At 51.9% G+C, this 18,412-nt stretch overlaps 9 protein-coding genes across 9 annotated transcripts; 4 read left to right on the top strand and 5 right to left on the bottom strand.

Moving 5' to 3' along the window:
* Positions 1–7: 7 nt before the first annotated feature.
* BU25DRAFT_478710 (uncharacterized protein) lies at positions 8–744 on the bottom strand (the record flags this gene model as incomplete). The annotated part of the gene is made up of 3 exons (XM_033711006.1): positions 8–253; positions 304–603; positions 655–744. 3 exons carry the CDS (start codon positions 742–744, stop codon positions 8–10), a joined length of 636 nt encoding a protein of 211 aa, XP_033557323.1.
* A 2,293-nt stretch (positions 745–3,037) lies between these two features.
* On the top strand, positions 3,038–3,304 carry BU25DRAFT_308547 (uncharacterized protein; the record flags this gene model as incomplete). Its single annotated transcript, XM_033702092.1, has 1 exon — positions 3,038–3,304. A coding segment is annotated over one exon (267 nt), but the record flags the coding sequence as incomplete, so codon positions are not given.
* Positions 3,305–3,637: 333 nt separating this feature from the next.
* On the top strand, positions 3,638–3,952 carry BU25DRAFT_298512 (uncharacterized protein; the record flags this gene model as incomplete). The annotated part of the gene is made up of 2 exons (XM_033701951.1): positions 3,638–3,787; positions 3,851–3,952. Coding segments are annotated over 2 exons (252 nt in total), but the record flags the coding sequence as incomplete, so codon positions are not given.
* Positions 3,953–5,145: 1,193 nt separating this feature from the next.
* Positions 5,146–6,075, top strand: BU25DRAFT_401331 (methionine sulfoxide reductase A). Its single transcript, XM_033705008.1, has 2 exons — positions 5,146–5,446; positions 5,559–6,075. The coding sequence occupies exons 1-2, from the start codon at positions 5,206–5,208 to the stop codon at positions 5,906–5,908; spliced, it is 591 nt and encodes a 196-aa protein (XP_033557320.1). The 5' UTR covers positions 5,146–5,205; the 3' UTR covers positions 5,909–6,075.
* A 959-nt stretch (positions 6,076–7,034) lies between these two features.
* BU25DRAFT_434395 (uncharacterized protein) lies at positions 7,035–7,722 on the top strand (the record flags this gene model as incomplete). The annotated part of the gene is made up of 3 exons (XM_033708856.1): positions 7,035–7,120; positions 7,228–7,355; positions 7,511–7,722. The coding sequence occupies 3 exons, from the start codon at positions 7,035–7,037 to the stop codon at positions 7,720–7,722; spliced, it is 426 nt and encodes a 141-aa protein (XP_033557319.1).
* Positions 7,723–8,062: 340 nt separating this feature from the next.
* BU25DRAFT_350756 (amidase signature enzyme) lies at positions 8,063–9,973 on the bottom strand (the record flags this gene model as incomplete). The annotated part of the gene is made up of 3 exons (XM_033703322.1): positions 8,063–8,329; positions 8,469–9,870; positions 9,936–9,973. 3 exons carry the CDS (start codon positions 9,971–9,973, stop codon positions 8,063–8,065), a joined length of 1,707 nt encoding a protein of 568 aa, XP_033557318.1.
* A 406-nt stretch (positions 9,974–10,379) lies between these two features.
* Positions 10,380–11,599, bottom strand: BU25DRAFT_414641 (uncharacterized protein). The gene is made up of 3 exons (XM_033707342.1): positions 11,156–11,599; positions 10,771–11,105; positions 10,380–10,720 (listed from the first exon to the last, which is right to left on the bottom strand). Exons 1-3 carry the CDS (start codon positions 11,324–11,326, stop codon positions 10,627–10,629), a joined length of 600 nt encoding a protein of 199 aa, XP_033557317.1. The 5' UTR covers positions 11,327–11,599; the 3' UTR covers positions 10,380–10,626.
* Positions 11,600–13,416: 1,817 nt separating this feature from the next.
* BU25DRAFT_183295 (HET-domain-containing protein) lies at positions 13,417–15,539 on the bottom strand. The gene is made up of 2 exons (XM_033700937.1): positions 14,897–15,539; positions 13,417–14,834 (listed from the first exon to the last, which is right to left on the bottom strand). Exons 1-2 carry the CDS (start codon positions 15,418–15,420, stop codon positions 13,514–13,516), a joined length of 1,845 nt encoding a protein of 614 aa, XP_033557316.1. The 5' UTR covers positions 15,421–15,539; the 3' UTR covers positions 13,417–13,513.
* Positions 15,540–15,659: 120 nt separating this feature from the next.
* On the bottom strand, positions 15,660–17,626 carry BU25DRAFT_350821 (uncharacterized protein; the record flags this gene model as incomplete). Its single annotated transcript, XM_033703325.1, has 2 exons — positions 15,660–16,218; positions 16,272–17,626. The coding sequence occupies 2 exons, from the start codon at positions 17,624–17,626 to the stop codon at positions 15,660–15,662; spliced, it is 1,914 nt and encodes a 637-aa protein (XP_033557315.1).
* Positions 17,627–18,412: the final 786 nt, after the last annotated feature.

Below are 18,412 nucleotides of genomic sequence, written 5' to 3'. Positions count from 1 at the left end.
ACCCTACTTAGCCACTGCCAGTGCACTTCTTCCACTGCACGTAAACGACCTGCTTGAATTTGAGGTCGGTAGAGTCGGTGGTCAGCAGACCGGTAGCCTTCGAGTTGGTGGAGGTCAGGCGGACCTGAGAGTTGATGTTCAGCATGTTGCCCTTGCTGCCGCAAGGCGACATCACAACGGAGGTGCTGTCTGCTTCGTCGTGCTTGAGGTAGTCGCCAGTGACCGGACCGTTGAAGGTGTACTCGGTGCTAGTCTGCGATGTGTCAGTGGGGGCATTGAAGTGTAATGCGAAGAGCGACATACCTGAGGGGCTTTGCCTGCGAAGTAGTAGGTCGACTTCAGGGTGCCGGTGACGCCCTTCTCGATGTTTGCATATCCACGATAGTCAGCACTCAGAATGGAGTACTGGAAGCCACCCGGGTACTCGAGCTCAAGAGTGAGCTGACAATTTTTGCGCTGTTCAGTGACGGCAATGCTGGGGCCAATGGAGGCGACATAGGAATCGTAGACCAAAGTAACGACACTTCGATCGTCAGAAATGATAGTGCTGACGGAGCCCTGGGGGCATCCAGTACCGCCAGTGCCGACCTTCAGGATTTTCACCTAGACTGGTCAGCAACAATGAACATTTTCGAGTTTTCGACGTAAAAGCACCTGTCCTGGGTCAGGAGCATCGTCAGACTCGAATGAAGGAAGGGCTGGTGCCGCAGCAACGAGCGGAACGAGAGCAAGAAGCCACTTCATGGTGATGATGGTTGAATACGGAGTGAAGATCTTGAACCGACTGAGCGAAGGTGGTCGAGTTTGGAAGGACGCTGGCTGATCATCCGGGGGATCTGGGGCATGTTATATACTGTTCCCCAGAGCTAGTCACGACCACAGTCGCTCCAACTGAGCCGAACTCACGATAGTGCATCCGCGGTTACTGAGGGTCGCCAAGGATAGCAGCAATATCGAAAGCTCGTGGACCGGCGGTCCGCTCACAGACTGCAGTCCAGAGCCGTCTGTAGTGCGGAGGCGTTCTCGTTTAAACAGGAAGGCAGATGCACCTATCTCTGAATGGTTGTCAATGCACTAGACTAAGCGTGCCGTGAGACTCTGGGGTACACAAGAGAGTCAGCCCTCAGTAAACAAAACGATACCCACACGCGCTCTACTTGCTGGAACAGACCATGTAAAGCGAATACGTGTAGTGTTCACAGGTCAGAACGCAGCCCAGTTCCTGTTTGGAATGCATTCCTGGTATTTGCAAGTATGATCTCCCGTCCTTCGAACCTGGGTGGCGGAGTATGTAATCAGCCGGTCCTGTATTCTTCCCCATGCACGTTTCCAAGACTGTGCTCAAATAGCTCATGTTTGTAATAAGCCTTCCCCCCATAATCGATACACTTGCAGCATATGATCCTCCTGCCTCCACGGTGCACTTTGTGAGTCTTACTCGCAGTACGCACGCATGGCTGGAACGGTAAACATATATTGAAACAGAGCTAGACATGTTGATACTATTTTGGTACCGAGCTGGTTCGAGATGAATAGTCTAGATGCTGGTCGATAGCGACTTGTAACGAGTGGAGCGTAGCCAGTGCAGCGGTGAACTTAGTCTGTCAACCTTTCAAGAATGAGCACGATGCAGACAGATCATGCCACCACCTAGTAGCACAAGATCCGTATGTTGCCCGTATAGACAGAATTGAGGGACGGTGAGGTTGATGTACAAGGCTGACCCATGTTGTAGATCCTGGTAGGGCATGCAGTCATTGACGGGTATATTAACCGCAAATTAATGCTTGTCACTCCAGAGCATCCAGACGGATGACTTGGCGAAGGTCAAGCCGCACGGAAAATGTGTGCTCAACTCGAGAGGTTGACACAAGTAGACTGCTCGTTTTGGCCGTGTAGTGTTCGAACCTTCTCGGCAAGCCTTGCGTTCCAGGAAGGTGTATTTACAGATGAATGTGACCAAGTCCAGGCCCCAATCCCAGCCGCTCAAAACGGAGAGCGCATTCACCCGGCATCAAGGTTCGAGCGAAAGAGATTGAAAGTTCATTACACACATTGTGTAATAGAAACAAATGGTCTGCAAGGTGAAGCGAGCCGCGAGTGTAGCATCGAGCTGAAGTCGACCGACCTGTCGTTATCATGCGACATTGATAATCGAACAACACTGGTTGAAAGAAGATGTACAGAATACGATAGTAGTACAGGACTTTGTCCTGCAGAGCTGATGTTACTGAGCAACAAGTCAGCTGAAGACATAGGCCAATAATGACCGACCGAAACGCGGTCTGGTTGTGAACAGGATGTTTGAGATCATGAAGCTCGCCTCTAACTCAAAGTCAAGCTACCGACCGACTGCAGCTTCTAGGAAGAGACTGTCGACAGTCCTGGGGCAGCAGCGGCGTGTGTGCGCGCCTGCACGAGACGAACGGCACCGCTACTACCACATCGAAGAACATGTGGTATTCTCTTGAGTGACAGGTGATGCATTGCGCATTGAGTGCAAATGGTCTCATGTAGAGAGTGCGATGATGGAGTTGTGAAGAAGGCATTGTGGTGATCAGTCAAGCGCATCGCCAGCTGCCCCGCACGGCCCCACAAGCCAGCGCGCCCCCTTTCTCACTTGCAATTCTCTCTTCTCCTTCGAGCGAACATAGTCGACGCTCCTCTTTCGTAAAACAGTCCTTTAACCCTTAAATGATGGTCTACCACTACAGTGTTGCTTCATCAATCTCGCAGCAGGAGCAGATTGTACATTCTTTCTGGTCTTCATTGGAGCCCTGTCAGGAATGGTTACGCATTTCAGGAAAAATTTCTGGATGACCACGGTCCCCTATCCCATGAGAACGTTAGAGCGATTAAGAAGTGGTTGAAAGATTGCGAGACCACACACTCCAACTGCAGGACAGTCATAGATCGTTATCAAACCATCTACATTCCTAGGCGCCTTATCAACCTCCAGGCCGAACACCCCCAAGATGGTCTGGCTCTCCACGAACTCGATCAGGCGTATAGTCTCGCGGACGAGAATATGCACTAAGCGGCCTTAAGCTACTGTTGGGATGCAGCGCTACCCTTTGTGACTACGTCCGAAGAGATGGCTCTTTACAGGTCCGAGATCCGCTTTGCTCGACTTCCAGTGGTTTTTCGGGAGGCTATCACGGTAGCTCGAAGATTTAGTATTTTTTATCTATGGATCGGCGCTGTATGCATTGTTCACCATGATCTAGCAGACTGGAAAAGGGAATTCGTGCAAACGCCCTACATCTTCGCCTACGCATTTGTCACGATATGTGCTACAGCTAGTCCCGACTGCGACTACTCCTTTCTTCAGCGCCCTGTGTTTCCTGTTATACACGTACCATTTCGTTCTGACCTACGACCAGACATACAAGACCAGTACAGCATCCATACTTAGCCTCGACATATCAGAGAAATGGAACGTGATCTTGAGCTATTGCGGTGGCACAGCCGTGCCTAGGTATACCAAGAAAAACGATTGGCTAGCAGATTGATCATTTTTGGGGAGACTATGCTGCAACTGCAGTGTCGCAAACATCGACAGCTCGAAAACAGGTCATGGGGTCTGTCATACGGATGGGTCCCAGACACAGCACATACCGGCGATTACCTGTGGGACATCAGCAAGTACATCAGTAAGAAGCTTACTTTTCGCCGCGATCGTCTCAATGCTGTATCTAGCATTGCGCGTCTGATCAGCAGATCCCTCGACGAAATCTTTCGCCCAAAGGAGTACCTCGCAGAGTTGTGGTTCGAGCCAGACCTCAACGTCATTGACAAGGGTACACGGTTGTCTTTAGACAGGTCTGTTCGCGGGCACTTCCCATGATAGAATTGCTGGAAAATGAAGGACCCTACCGAGACTTTCAACGAAATGATGAAAGTGCTGAAATCAGAAGAAACCTACTGCGCACCATCATGGAGCTGGGCTTCCGGGGTAGGACAAATATTCCACCTCTGTCCGGTTGATACATCTCAGAAATTTACAGTCCTACGATGGGGCTAATAGAGGCATTCGAAGAGGTGCAGAAGTAGGCGAGTGATGTGCCGGGATAGCAAGGATTGCGGTGAGCCAGATGGGCAGGTCTAAGCTGTTGGTGGTGAGCTTTCTAACCAAGGGCGTCGACTCCGTGCAATACAGATCTGTCAGGGAAAGATCTGGCTTTGTACTTGAGGATGCTTGTGCAGCCGGGCTTGGCCTTAAGTCCTGGTAGTATGTAGCCACCGTTGTGCTGCTATTTTTGCTCTGCCCACTTCTTCCCGTCATTGTTGTTGCGAGTGTCAGTGTTCGTCACTCTGGTTGTTACTTCTACCATGCTCCTTTCACCACAATTATTTAACCATGCTCCGTCCCCCACGCTCCTGTCACCTGTTCATACTGCATCACAAACGAAACTAATGCTACTGCAGCGCCTGAATCACTGCTTTCTTACAACTAGCGCTGTCTTCGACCTTGCTCCTTCCATCTGGCTCCTGCCACGACGCCCATACCATCAAGAGCCATGCCCCCCCCTTCCCATGATGCATATAGACTACAGTCAATCAGCAATGAGCTCTGATCTGCCTATCAGAGGTTGCGCTTCGTGTGATCTTGAGGTTCTCTTTCGGCTGAGACGCTTCTGCGAAGCAGGAGCGACAACGTATCAAGCAAGGAAGACGGCCGAGACATTTTATCTAAGGTCGAATCACAGGATCACTTGCTCGAAAGATGATTCTCGAGTTGATTTGCGCAAGATGGACTCCAAGCAATACGTCGACCACCTTTCATCTAGGTGCTGTCGAAGCCAGATGTACACAGTAGATTCAAACCTACCTAGACAGGAACATGCATGCGGCTAGTAGAAGACACTTTGTACCTCGTGGCGGTTCAGACAGTGCGCAGACACCTCAACTCCACGACATGTGCACGATATAGGGCGAAAGTCCTAACAGCAACAACTTCGATGACAATACGACGGAAAGAGACATTCATGCGCCACAGCAGCACCTTGAGGTTTCAGCCTAGCCCGCGCCACGCGATTTGTCAGATAACGATGGCATCATCGAACCCTCGTGGGGCGAAACTGTCAGACCCATAAAAACAACACCATTCAGTCATTATCGCGCCCGAATCTATTACCGAGCACACCGAGCCGCGAGTCGCCAATCTGAAGCTCCTTACAATTTCCTTTTCTCCTCTACCTCTCTATGTCCTTTCTCACAAAGTTCTTCCGCCCATTCACAAGCATGTCTTCCGCACCCGCACAACCGATGAATGTGCCTGAGGGCGCAAAGGCAGTGACGGTCGCTGCTGGATGTTTCTGGGGCGTTGAGCACATGTACAGACGCGAGTTTGGCAAGAAGGGGTTGTATGATGCGCGCGTTGGGTATATTGGCGGCGATACACAGAACCCTGGATATCGCGCTGTGTGTAGCGGGCGAACAGGTCGTAAGTACTCACTCATCCTCATTTTGCGCGCAGCGCGTTGTTACTGCTACACCAGCGCATCACGCACAAACGCGTACGTAGTACTTAGAACCTCATACTGACTCTCCGACAGACGCTGAAGCGCTGCAAGTCGTCTACGACCCAACGAAAATCGAATACTCCTCGCTCCTTGAATTCTTCTACAAGATGCACGACCCAACCACCGAAAACCGCCAGGGCCCGGACGTCGGCACACAGTACCGCAGCGCTATCTTCTTCCATGACGATGAGCAGGAGAAGGTCGCTAAGGACATCACCAGGAAGGTTAACGAGCAGTGGTGGAAGGGTGGCGTCACAACGGAGGTCCTGCCCGCGGGGCAGTGGTGGGATGCTGAGGCGTACCACCAGAAGTATCTTGATGTGAACCCGGGCGGTTATGAGTGTCCGAGTCACTTTTTGAGGAGCTTTCCTCCGCTGTCGTGAGCGGTTAGGTGGATGGGTATGGTGGCGAAGAGATTGAACGAAGGGAGAATAGACATTAAGTGTGCATTTTGCGCATGAACATGTTATGGAGGCGAGGGCTTGAGAGACCGATATTAGACATTATTGCTAGCGAGCATGAACATGTTATTTCACCTGATGTTGGCGTCCTCCCCGTTCCTCTCTTGCATGCAATCTTTGCATGACCTTGCTTCGAGTGAAGATTATGTGATAAATGGGCTCGATGTTGGCAGATGACTTCATACAGATATCAAATCTCGTCTTTGGAAGAATATCGAAAGTCTGCCCGCCTTGCGTTATATGCACAACCTGCAGCCTTGCTCTTCCCTAGAGATTAGACGAAAAGGAGAAAACCAAGAGCACGTGGTAATAAGCAACTAACTTCATCCATCCACCCTCGCTGTTCTACACAAACACGAGTTCTCTTTCTCCAATCACCAATTCGAGCCACGTCACACATCACGAAACCCGAGAGCAGGAGGTCTTCCCGCCTTACGCTCTGGGATAACCCGCTCCTTCGCTCGTCGCGAACGGATCCGCAAGAGCTCGAGCTTGATGCCCCACCGCCATCATTCCTACCCCGCCCTGCCCCGAGCTCCCAGACCCCTCAGCGCAGCTTCAAGATGAACACAACAGCTCCTGAGGAGTGCCAATTGACTTTTTATTTTTTATTTTTTATTGATTCCAGAGCATGACAGATACTGCATGGATAAACCTCATGGCGGCGTCTTGAAAGCAATTAAGGCGTGCAACCGCTCATACTTCAGTGCTGTAAGATTTGGAATCTCATAGCCAGCGCATCTCTTCGTATGTCAACGTCATACCCAAAGCGTCTCGACCGCACCCGATCAGCAAATCGCATCTATCGTTATCGTGGGGTAGCCCGCTAAAGCGCTGCGGATGCCGGCTTTATTTGGAATCACTGGTCGACTCGTTGCTTGATCAGGAGGAAAGAATGGAGAAGGGGACCACGCTTGACGACGGCTCTCTTTGCGCGAGAAGAGTGGGGACGGCCATATAAGTACTTCAGCTGCCGCTGAGGACCTTGTTGGTCTTTACATACCTCTCTACGCCAATTACACGTCAAAGAAATATACCTATATCGAACATGTCGAACTTCCAGGGACACTGCCACTGCGGCAACACTCAGTGGACTGCCAATCTTGAGAAGGACCAGCAGGCGCACATTCTCTGGTAGGCTCCTCTGTGCTAGCGCCAGCTTCAAGACGTTCTTGAAGCTGACGCTGACCCTGAAGCTGGATCATTTTGGAATGGAGTGTGGTTTGCTGACCCTATGATAGCCACTGCAATACCTGCAAGCAGCTCTCCGGCGCCACATACACCCTGAACCAGATCATTCCCATCAAGAACCTGAACATAACAAAGGGCGGCGACAGCCTCGGAAAGTACACATACAAGGGCGACTCTGGTACGTCCTACCAACTCCTTCCCTTCGCTTCCCCATCAACCTCTGTAACCCATAGTCAACCAAACCACCCATCTCGCCTCCATCTGGCATCGTCGGGTCCTGTTTGTCTCCAATGGTTTTCCAAGGATCGAGGAATATGGGCTGATTGTTTGAAGGCAAGAGCGTCCACTGCTACTACTGCAAGAACTGCACGACGCACGTGTACCACGCACAGGAGGCGCTGGGCCCGGACAACATCGTCCTCCGCACAGGATTGTTGGACCAGGGGATCAAGGAGTTCAAGCCGGCGGCGGAGATCTTCTGCAAGGATAGGCTGCCATGGGAGAAGGAGGTTGCGAGCTCTTTTGACGTTATGCCTCCTTCGTAGACACGATTTCTTGTAAGAGGGAGACACAAGCAGCGAATGAGCAAAGAATGAGAAAAGTGAATGCACAAACAAACTGTGTTCCTACCCCTCTCCCGTGGTTTCGGATGTTCACAAACTTGAAGCCCAGTGCGCTGTCGCCATGTCTCCATGTGTCAAAATGGTCTGTGCCAGATTGGTCTCACACAGCCTCCATGTCTGCACGACACATACACCTCATGCTTGGCATGCCATGCGTTCCTGTCCGTTGTATACGACTCTACCCGCGTTTGTTTGCTTTTCGTGTCACGAAGGGTCCCCACAAGTGTTCAAGACGGCCTAGATTCGACAATCATACCACATCTTAGACAATCTCCAACAACTCATACCGCCCACCGTGCTTATCCAGCGCATCCTCACACCGTTCCATGATGGCTAGGACTTTCTCCTCCTGCAACCGTCGGCCTACGACTTGTACGCCAACGGGAAGCCCGGACATTGCGGCGGCGTCGTAGTGCTTGTACGCGCCCTGCGCGACGCCGTTCAGTTTCGTGAAGTTGAAAGTTGAGGGCAGGGCGTCTTTGGCGGGGTCGACGTGTGTGACTGGGATCACGCCGGCGGAGTAGTCAAGCTATGGTTGTTAGTGTGGGAAGTGGGAGAAAGTGGGAGCAAGTGGGAGAAGTGGGAGGAGTGTGGGAAGAGTGGGAAGTGGGAGAAGTATGGGAAGAGTGGGAAGTGGGAGAAAGTGCGGAAGTAGCGTGTAGACTTACAAGATTGAACAAAAACGTATACCCACAACTGCTAACAGCATCATGCATACCCCCATGTGGCACAGCCGGCGTCGCATTCGGCGGGACAAGCATAACATCCATCGCTGCTGCGTCCTTACCTTGCTCGTCCCACCAGTCGTAGAACCTTGCCTTATACGCTTCCCGCTTGCCAGCCAGCTGCCAGTACTCGTATGCGCTCTTGGGGTGCCAGTCCTTAATCAACCCGGCCCAGATCTCATCTCTTCTCACATACTTGACCCACCAGTAGTGCAGCTTCTTGACGAACCGCGGCAAGTGCATGTATTTTATCATAGCGGCGGCGCCGAGGTCATTCCACTCGCCGCTTCGGAAGAACGACATGAATGTCGCTCCGCCGTCGGAGAGGAGCAGGTGGCTCGCGAGTTTCAGTGCTTCGTAGGGCGACGGGGGCGAGACGTCGAACACATCGTGACCCTCGGCACGTAAGGCGTCGGCGACGAGCGAGAGTGCGCGCGCGCATGCTGGGCTCGGGTCGACGACGCCGTCGGTGCGGAGAACGCCTACGCGCAGCACTTTCTTGTCGCGGTACGAGTCTGAGATGGACGACCGCCACGCGAGCGGGTGCACCGTGTAGTCGTACTCCCAGGGCCTGCACTGTATCAGCGAGCGGGTGAAGTACGCGAGGTCGTTGAGTGTGCGTGCCATGGGGCTGAAGACCGAGGGGATGGCTTCCTGGCCCGGCATAGAGGTGTTCATGCCCATTTTTGGCCAGCGCCCTGTGCTGCACCGGATCGAGTAGCAGCCGCTGAAGTGCGCGGGTACGCGGACGCTGCCTGCCACGTCGCTCCCAATACCGATGCGGCTCCCTCCAAACGCAAGCAGAGCTGACTCGCCGCCGGTCGAGCCACCGGGCGAGTAGGCCGTGTTGTGCGGGTTCGTGCACTGGCCCCAGACGTCGTTTGTGGATTCGAAAGAGAGTAGGGTGGTGGGCAGATTGGTTTTGACGAAGGGGACTGCACCGGCATCCTTCAATAATCTGACCATAGGTCCGTCTTCAGCATACGGTTTCCCGGTGTGTGTTGAGAAGCCGACGGTGATATCGAAGCCCTTCACCTGCACCGAGTCTTTGAGCGAGACGGGGATGCCTGCCAACGGACCTCTCAAGTTGCACTCCTTGGTTGCCCATTCTTCGGCTTCGGGGAAGAGGATCTCCGTCGCGCAGTTGGTCTTCTCGTGGGCTTTGAGGGTGACTTTGCCGTAGGCGCGGAGGATGTCGATGGGGTTCGTGACGTTCTTCTGGACATCTTGGACAAGATCTTGGATGGGTTTGCCGAGGATCGTGCGCTCTTGCGGTGTTAGAGGGTAGCTGTAGGTTGCTGGGAGGTTTGCGATCTTGGTCGCGCGCTCGTGCTGTTTGCGCTGGCTGTGTTGTGTCGGTTACGATAGAGCTATGGATTTGCGGGGAGAGCTTGAGCTTGGACTACCTACCAGTCGGCCTTATGTTGCCTGTACTCCAAGAGACCCATCTTGTCAATCTGGAAGGTGAGGTCGAGGAAAGAGAGGTTCAAGGCCTCAAAAGAACCCCCAAGGACGTCTCGTGACACTTATCGTCGGCATTCTCGTGAGGAATGGTTATCTCCCCAGCTTTCGGCATTCAGCGGTTGTACCTGCCTTAACCGCGTCTAGAGCGTGCCGCATGCCGCAAAGGTGGGGAGACACGAGCCTCAACTCCGAAGTTATCAGTAATACTCCATCGACACTCCGAGACTCACCCTCTTAAGTTTCCGATGAATCGATAAAGCACAGCTTCAAGTCTTGCGGCGGTGACATTAGGTGGATGTTGCTCTTGATGACGTCAGGTTTCGGCGCGTCAACAACACCAATATGTCATCGATCACGTTTCGTTAATGACATGATCACGGTCCCAAATGTTCTCACTCAACAAATGATTTTGATTCATTATGACTATCGGCCTGCAGTATTTGCATCGTGTAAATCGGTAGCGACAGTAGGAAAACAGATCCAAACGCCGCGCAACGCATATTTTATGAGTTTGGAGAACACGTTGGAAGATAAGAGTATCAGTCAAGAGCCAGACTCCCCTCGATGACGATGACAGGGTCGCCTTGGATGACCGTGACAGTTGAAGAAGTGCGGTGGTGCCGATCCAGCTGAGCACTTAAGCCTCCTCGACGGCTTTGGGCGCAGGCGTGGCCTTCTTGTTCTTGTACCAGAGGGTAGGCAGGAGGGCACAAGAAGTAGTGAAGAGGATACTGTCAAAGTCAGTGATGGCGACGCTCCTAGAACCTGAACGTCCACATACCAGAGAGCGATGCTGAGACCCCAGACAGTTTTGCCCTGGAAGCAGTTGTTCTTTGTCGCACCCGCCCAGTTCCAAACACTTGAACCACTCCACTCCTTTATATTCTGGCTCGCAGAGGTGACAAACGCGTAGGCGTTGGCTGCGTCAACCTCATAGCTCGACTTGCCGATGACATAGCAGTTGAGATAGCTCATGGGCTTGCCGAGCGTAACGGCGCAGACGATGAACGCAATGAGCAGGAGAGAGTCGATGGAGGCCATGACGAGCAGTCCGAGGTTGGCGAAGGACCAGTAGTAGCCGATGCTGACCATGACGTAGAGGGTTGCGATGCACGTCTGGGGTTGTTAGCGATAGTCTGGTTGAAGAGAGGGAGAAAGATACGTACGACGCTGAGGGTGCCGACGAACTCCTTGGGCGGCTCGGCGCCGGTAACGACGATCATCTGAACGAAGTTGCTGCAGATGCCGATAATGATGACCATGCAGAGGGCCTGGAGGATGCGGACGAGGAGAAACATCTTGCTTAGAGGCATGGTACCGTAGCTGGGGACAGGCATGTTGGCGGTTGTGGATGGTGGAAAGATTGCTGAAAGTTGTGAAGACCAAGGAGTCGTGAGAAAGATTGAATGCGATCAACGCTTTTCGTGAAGATTGAAGAAAGCTGAGAGAAGGAGATTTGACCAAGGAAACAAGGAAATTGCAAAGTAAAAGAGGAAAGGAGACTGAATTGATGAGCTGGCTGGTGATGTGTTTGATGCTTCTCTTACGGTCGAAAGCTAGGTGGCTTATATACCAACTCACCCTCAACAATACATTTCACAAAGTTGTTCGGAGTCTCGCTGTCGAAGTTGCTATTCTTGCGTGTGGACAGTCTGGACCTGTGTTGTTTCAGGGCATCTTGAGTAGTCGCTGGTGGTACCAATGAGATGCTCGAAGCGCGGTGCGTCAGAAAATGTCCGAGCTGCCGCTTTGACGCAGGGCGGCGGCTACAGCATAGCGACACCTGTTATAGCGAACATCAGTTCGGCAGCAACCACTCACAGCTAAGTCTTCATCGCTGTGCCTGGATCAGAATGGAGAATTGCTCGCTTCGAAAATGGGTGGGTGAGAGGTGCTGTCGCGACTGTCGCTGTGCTTCCCCGGTCCCACCTCCACCTCCCGACCAGCCTCGCGCGCGGGAGCTATGCTTAGATCTGTTGAGGCTCAATCAGATGCATCAGAGCATGAGCTTGATCTCAAGAGCAGCGATCTGTAGAACGATGTTGCTGTCGCTGAAGCAACATGGGTCTAGATGTCGTTCTGGTGGAAGCTACTCTCGTTGCGCGAGGGGAAAGCTTTGCGCACATTGGCTGATGATTGCAGCTGATGTTAATCAGTGAGGTTGGACCATATTGCACAAATGAGGCGCAGGTCTCAAGTCGTGGTGCAGAGTGTCTATGGTTGTTGTTGACGCGCCGCCTCTCGAAGCGTAGACAGATGAGACGCGCCAGAACCTGACGTCATCCCTTCGATGGCTACATCTCTAACGCCCTGAGGATGAATACGCCGAAAGGCTCACAGATATATGGGTATGCGTTGAGGGATACTGGTGTGACGCTTTCGATGACCATACCGGGGTCTTCGACGCTATTGACGTTGGCCAGAATACCGCCGCTGGCAAAATAGCTGTGCACACACAAACAGCATCATTCGTCTTGAATAATGATGATCACGATTCGCTGACTGAAGGGAACTTTGTCCGAACCTGTCACGAGAATAGGATTGCAGGAGTGGTCAAACTAGACAGACAGCTAATCAGCAGAGAAAAGGGACGATGTACAGTCATGACGTTTATCGCACTCCCTGTGGGTAACAAAAAATTTGCTGATCCGGAAAGAGGTGATCAAGAGCTATATTTCTGACATGAAGGATGATCTTTCGGTAAGTCGGTTTTACGGCTGCGCTTATTGTCACCGATAGATTGCCCATGGAGATACGATACACCTTGCGGAGTGTCCAAGGCATGGTGAATTCTTGAAACCCGCCTGAGTCAAGCCATATTGTCCATGGACCGGAAAATTCACGGAAAAGGAAAGAAGCATGACAACCTTCCAAGCGTTTGGCAAACATATCTGGGACACCAGTCATCTCGACGGTTACGACAATCTAATAGACGAATGGTATGGCCCGCTTAAATCGCAAGTAATGCTCGTCACCCCAAATCCGATCCAGAACGGAAGTACCATTGTATACGAAAGATTGGGAATTGGAGAGATATACCTGAAGAGGTGGGTTGAAGCAGGTCGGACTTTCGAGACGATCGTTCTCATGTGAACAGCTGAGAACTTCCTGAGCAAACATGCATCGACCCGAGGAGGGTACGGTCGTAGAGTACCATTTGAGATGCTGAGAAGGGAGCCATATCGTAATCATCATGGATTATAGTTATGAGATACGGGGGGCTGTCAAGCGAATAGCGTTGGGTAACATCCAATCGAAGAATTCATCGGCTTCGTGGTGAGAGACAGTGGAAACGGTGTAGTGTAGTTGCGGATTGTGTCGCGGTGGCGCAGGTTGTCGAAGCTCTAGATGAAGGATGAGAGTAGTCGTTGCATACCATAGGTAGGGTGTATCACAACGTAGTGCTTGGTAATACTGGAGGTGTGCACAATTTTGGTGGGTCCGTATGTCGAGTCGGAGACCGCAACTTGTTTGGACAGCATTGAAGTAAGCATTGTGATTTGGCCACAGCAGGACAAATGAGACTAGCTAATGATAAACGTCCTTGTAGGCAGACTACTTTGCTGCTTGCCACTAGTGTCGACACTCGGAGTTAGGAGGCCCTTTACCCTGTTGGTGATACGTAACCGGCGTGAAGGATCCCTTGCGACAGTCCTATCCGGAAAGGGTCCATACATCCAACCGTACACATAGCAGTCACTAACAATCTTGTATACGTCTGTCTCCGTGCCTTCCAAGTATCCTTCCTTACGTAGGAGGAACGGTGTAGTATCGCCGTTGAAGACGACCACCTCATCCCCCGGCTGTAGATAACAGGTACCCAACCCAATGAAGCCTGCTGTGGTCCAGAAAAGTGATCGTTCCTGCAAATTCTCCCGGCGAGAGCGATGCAAGTGCGAATCTGTTCTGATCCGTCCATTGCTGGAGGTCCAGTCGTAATCACCATTCAGGTCCGTCCTGATTGCGCGTACAAGCACGTCGAAGAGGCTGTTGTGCGGATACGGCGCCATTGAGAACTGCGGAAACAAACGGTTGACTTCGAAATCCTTGCGCCAGCGTGATTGATCTTCAGGTTCGTTGACAAGATGACCCAAGGCTGTCTGATATATAGCTCCCCAGGTTCCGTGAAGCGGCAATTTCGCAGTCTCTGAGCCCGATCCAGGGTTATGTGTGAGTGGGCCCCCGGACTCTAGTTCGATATCGCAGTCTTCCGCAAAATCCAGCTTTTGTTGCACTGTATCGATGAAGAACCCTTGTACCGAGATGTAATTGTCTTCGTCTATGTTGACTACTGGTGGCTGATGCAGTCCGGCGCAATATGTAGCTAATCGGCTTGCGAACGATGTGTATGTGGATTGTGACCGAGACTGGCCAAAGAACGGCACGTAGGACTGTTCTTCTGGCTGGGCAGTACCGATACAACATTCATGAAGTATCGAGAAATCTCCAGCTACCAGGTTCTTCGAAACGAAGTCTTGGTAGACCTGCCTCGGTGGGAGCGTGTAGTATGGGACAATATTGACATCCTCAAAGATTCCAAGGATACCGTATATGCGATCGCGACTGTCCTTGCACAAACGTGAACGGGTAAGGTCCAGGAAGATTCGGACCAGCGTCAGTTGGGAGTTTGCATCGTCTGATTCGCGCTCTTGCACCAACTTACGGTATTCGAAAAGGCGTAGTATAGATTTCCACTGATCATATAGTTTTTTGTCTCCGTCAATGTAAACACCTGTGCGTTTAACAACCGTTTCAAGTTTTTGAGCTGATGTCAACAATGGCCCTAATTGAAAAAATACCTGTCGTGCAAGCACATATTCTTGAACTGCCCAGACACGGGAAAACCTAGCGATGAATGTCGATTAGTTTCTATAGACCACAACGGTCTGAAGCGGAGTTAGGCTTACCAGGGAATTGTAGCAAGTTCCCCGAGGTCACTCTCAGGCAGGGTCAATGGCCATCGGTTCCTCCCGTCCTGCGTAAGGAGCGCTCTGGTCCTGGGATAGGCCTGGTCTTCACCAAGCCAAACAATAACACGGTTCGCTTCGTGGTACACCCGACCCATGCGCGCGACCTGATGTCCTTTCTCCTCCAAGTCCTCCTGATTGATACACAACGCGTCTATCCAAAGCGTTCGAGGTGCGTCCGAACGCAAACGACGCAAAGCTTCGGACAGATTTTGTGTGATAGGAATATGCCAGCTGATCCGCTCGATATCGGCAGACTCGCACACTTGAATAACTTCTGGAAACACAGGATCACCCCATGCGTAAGACAGGGCTTCGTAGGATGGGTTGGAAAACTTCTGGAATTCGGTTATCTGACACCTCAGTGGCGTGCTAGGGCTCCCGGGTAGGAGCGTCAGCAACCGAATGGACGAACGATGTTGCAGCGGGCTATGCTCATATCGTCGAACGTTTAGTACCGCCATGTTGGTATGATCGAGGATGTAGATTCTGCTCAATGTGGCGGCCGTGTATCGTGTATCGTGGTGCGGTATTTAGTCTGTGAGAAGGGAATTGAGCCGAAACAGAAGGAACTCCTGGCTTGCCTGGTGGAGGATGATTTATTTGTCGTCGCAGTCGTAAGCGAAGTTCGACTCATTCGGGTGTCCGTTGTGCTGACAGCCTTGGCAGCAGCCTGCTGACACGGCATGCAGTTGCGACCCAATCACGCTGTATCCCTCCCAATGCCAGCCTTGTACCTCGCCAAACACCTCTCCCTCGCAAACTTGTGCTCAACAATGGGCTTAGGGTAACCATTCTTCTCAGCGATCGCCGCCGCCTTCGTCCCAGACTTAGCATACGGATTATGAATCTCCTTCCCTTCAATGTCCTTGAGCTCAGGCACCCACAGCCTAATAAACTCGCCCTCCTCATCAAATTTCTCACTCTGCAACCATGGATTGAATACCCTAAAATACGGCTGCGGATCCACACCCGTGGAGCTCGCAAAGCCCCATCCACCATTGTTGGCGGAGAAGTCGCCGTCAATGAATTTCAGCATGAAGTACTGCTCGCCCAGCCGCCAGTCTAGAAGTAGGTGTTTGGCGAGAAAGGACGCGGTGACCATGCGGAGCCGGTTGTGCATGTAGGCTGTGTTATTCATGCAGCGCATTGCGGCGTCAACGATGGGGTAGCCGGTGCGCCCGGTTTTCCAGGTTTCGAAGTGTGGATCAGAGTACTCCCAGGCGATGTTTGTGTACTCGAATTTGAAGGGTTTGTGCATGCTGTTACATAGTCAGTATGTTCTCGTGAATGATTGACAAAGAGAGCGACCTACCAAACGTAGGGCCAGTGGCAGAGTACGTGACGGTAGAAGTCGCGCCACGCGACTTCAGAGATCCAGCTTTGTATGCCTTGGATCCCGCCGTCGAGTTTCTTCGTCGTGTTGACGTCTCTGGCCAATCTTACGCTCGTCCTCGCTGCAAGGGTACCGGCCGCATGATGTACGCTGAGCCTTGCTGTGCTGTTCTTGCTCGGAAAGTTTCGCGTGTCCTTATACTTCCCAATCTTTTCCTTCAGGAATCGCTCTAACCGCTCAAGTGCCGCTGCCTCGCCAGCAGGATAAAGGTGGTGCAAGCGCTCTTTGTCTTCATCTGTCAGTCTCTTGCTCTCTGGTACCTCAGGAACCATCGCATCGAACAGCTCCTTGTACTTCTGCCGGAAATCTGGCGGATTCTGACTTGGCATCGGTTGCTCATCAAGCACATGCGGGCGTGAATGCAAGTAGCTGACCCAGTTGCGATACCATGGGCTGTATACCGCATACTGTTTCCCACCGCCCGTCTTCAGTGTGCCCGGCGGGACAACGCAGTCATCATGCTGTGGGTCGAAGTTGACACCTTCCTCCAACATGAGCTTGACAAGCTTCTCCTCGCGGCGCAGCTCGTCAGGCTCGTACTCGATATTACAGAATACGTTCTTCACACCCCACCCCTTCGCCATCTCGACAAGGCGTTTCGGTACATGCCTTCTCTTCTCGATGACCTCGATGTGCAGTGGTATACCCAGCTCCGCCAACTCCATCTTCAACGTCTTCACTGAGCGCAATTCGAAGTCGCATTTCGCCGGGCTCACCAAATGCGCCTCCCAATCCTGCGGACTCATGATCCACACCCCAATCACGCCCTTGCCCATCTCCTTCGCTAGCGCACTTGCCTTTGACAAGCCTGTGTTGTCGCGAATTCTTAGGTCGCGCTTGAACCAGTGTATCACCGCATCACCCTCCTTCTTATCTCGGATCACCTTGCGTTGTGCAGCTGTCGACTCAATAGCTTTGTAAAGCAGCTCTATTGGCCGCGGTATCTCATTGTTGTTATATTGTGCGCAGCGCTCGTTGCTCATCTCAGCAGGATAATATCTTCTATCCACGATTCCTGAGCGCTCCTCGGGGCGCGAATGATCGAAGGTGGGTTCAGGATCGGCATCGTTACTTTCGGCTTTTACGGCCTCAGCAGGTCCGCCATTTTCGTCATTGTTGGCGGTCAATTGCTCTGGCGGCACTTCTTTCTTGAAGTTGTTGGTGATAGGCTTTGACAGGCGGGAGCGCTTGTTTGCGCGGTCGCCGGCCGAGTCGGTGTAATTGTTTGCTGAGGCGGCATTGGGTGAGATATCAACTTTGCGCTTCGGTGGCATCGTCGCGTAGGCTCTGTGCAGAGGAGTAGTCGATGTAGGATGAATGCGCCTGGGGGTACGAGTGGCGTGCAGTATGGTGGAACTCGTACGTAATGAGAGTAATTGAGTAAGACGAAGGACGCCGTGCATACAAGGTTCAGGCTAAATGCTCGGCCTTAGAAACTGTTCTGATCTTGGGAGGAGGAGAAGGATACAAAGACAAGCAGCAGGAAGAGTTGAAAGCTCCAGCGCGTCGCGTTCGCAATCCGATCGATGACGCAAGTGGTTCCTGAATCGCCGGGTTCAAGATCGATGGTAGATTAGCGAGACACCCCTGTCAGATCTAGACCCGTCTGTCAAAGACAACAAAGGACAGGACAGCCATCACCGAGCTCCAGCTTCATCAACTTTGCTACAATGCTCTTTGTGGTGTAAGATGAGTGTATTGAGATTCGGTCAAGTAGTCGAATCTCGAACTAGTAACATATTCATCAAGCTCTTAGGGAAGCATGACACATGTTCATTATTATGCATTGCGCGTTCTCATTATCTCTTACAATACATGGTCTCTATATCCTGAGATCCTCTGGATACTGTACAAGACTCAACAAAGCGTCGCTTCTCAAAATCGCGTGAGTCACTCCGAATGATATCCTTCGCTATCCTTGCGCCCATGTCCAACAAGAAGCATGGATCCTGAATCCTTCTATAGAATAACCGATGTACGACGCCGCGCAGTTCCAAAAATGCCATTTGCTCTAAAACGCTAGACAACATATAAACAGGGGTATCGTACAACATAGTTTA

Source organism: Macroventuria anomochaeta, assembly GCF_010093625.1.
Source record: "Macroventuria anomochaeta strain CBS 525.71 unplaced genomic scaffold BU25scaffold_39, whole genome shotgun sequence".
Lineage (NCBI taxonomy): Eukaryota > Fungi > Ascomycota > Dothideomycetes > Pleosporales > Didymellaceae > Macroventuria > Macroventuria anomochaeta.
This window is presented reverse-complemented; position numbering and strand designations above follow the sequence as displayed.

What these genes read in the sequence shown, in the direction of transcription:
- BU25DRAFT_401331 (XM_033705008.1), top strand. Translation starts at nt 5,206, where the DNA reads ATGTCCTTTCTCACAAAGTTCTTCCGCCCATTCACAAGCATGTCTTCC. An exon ending in GTGTAGCGGGCGAACAGGTC is followed by an intron (nt 5,447 to 5,558) that starts GTAAGTACTCAC and finishes ACTCTCCGACAG; the next exon opens with ACGCTGAAGCGCTGCAAGTC.
- BU25DRAFT_414641 (XM_033707342.1), bottom strand. Translation starts at nt 11,326, where the DNA reads ATGCCTGTCCCCAGCTACGGTACCATGCCTCTAAGCAAGATGTTTCTC. An exon ending in TCGTCGGCACCCTCAGCGTC is followed by an intron (nt 11,106 to 11,155) that starts GTACGTATCTTT and finishes TAACAACCCCAG; the next exon opens with ACGTGCATCGCAACCCTCTA. An exon ending in GGTCTCAGCATCGCTCTCTG is followed by an intron (nt 10,721 to 10,770) that starts GTATGTGGACGT and finishes TGACTTTGACAG; the next exon opens with TATCCTCTTCACTACTTCTT.
- BU25DRAFT_183295 (XM_033700937.1), bottom strand. Translation starts at nt 15,420, where the DNA reads ATGGCGGTACTAAACGTTCGACGATATGAGCATAGCCCGCTGCAACAT. An exon ending in GAACTTGCTACAATTCCCTG is followed by an intron (nt 14,835 to 14,896) that starts GTAAGCCTAACT and finishes ATTCATCGCTAG; the next exon opens with GTTTTCCCGTGTCTGGGCAG.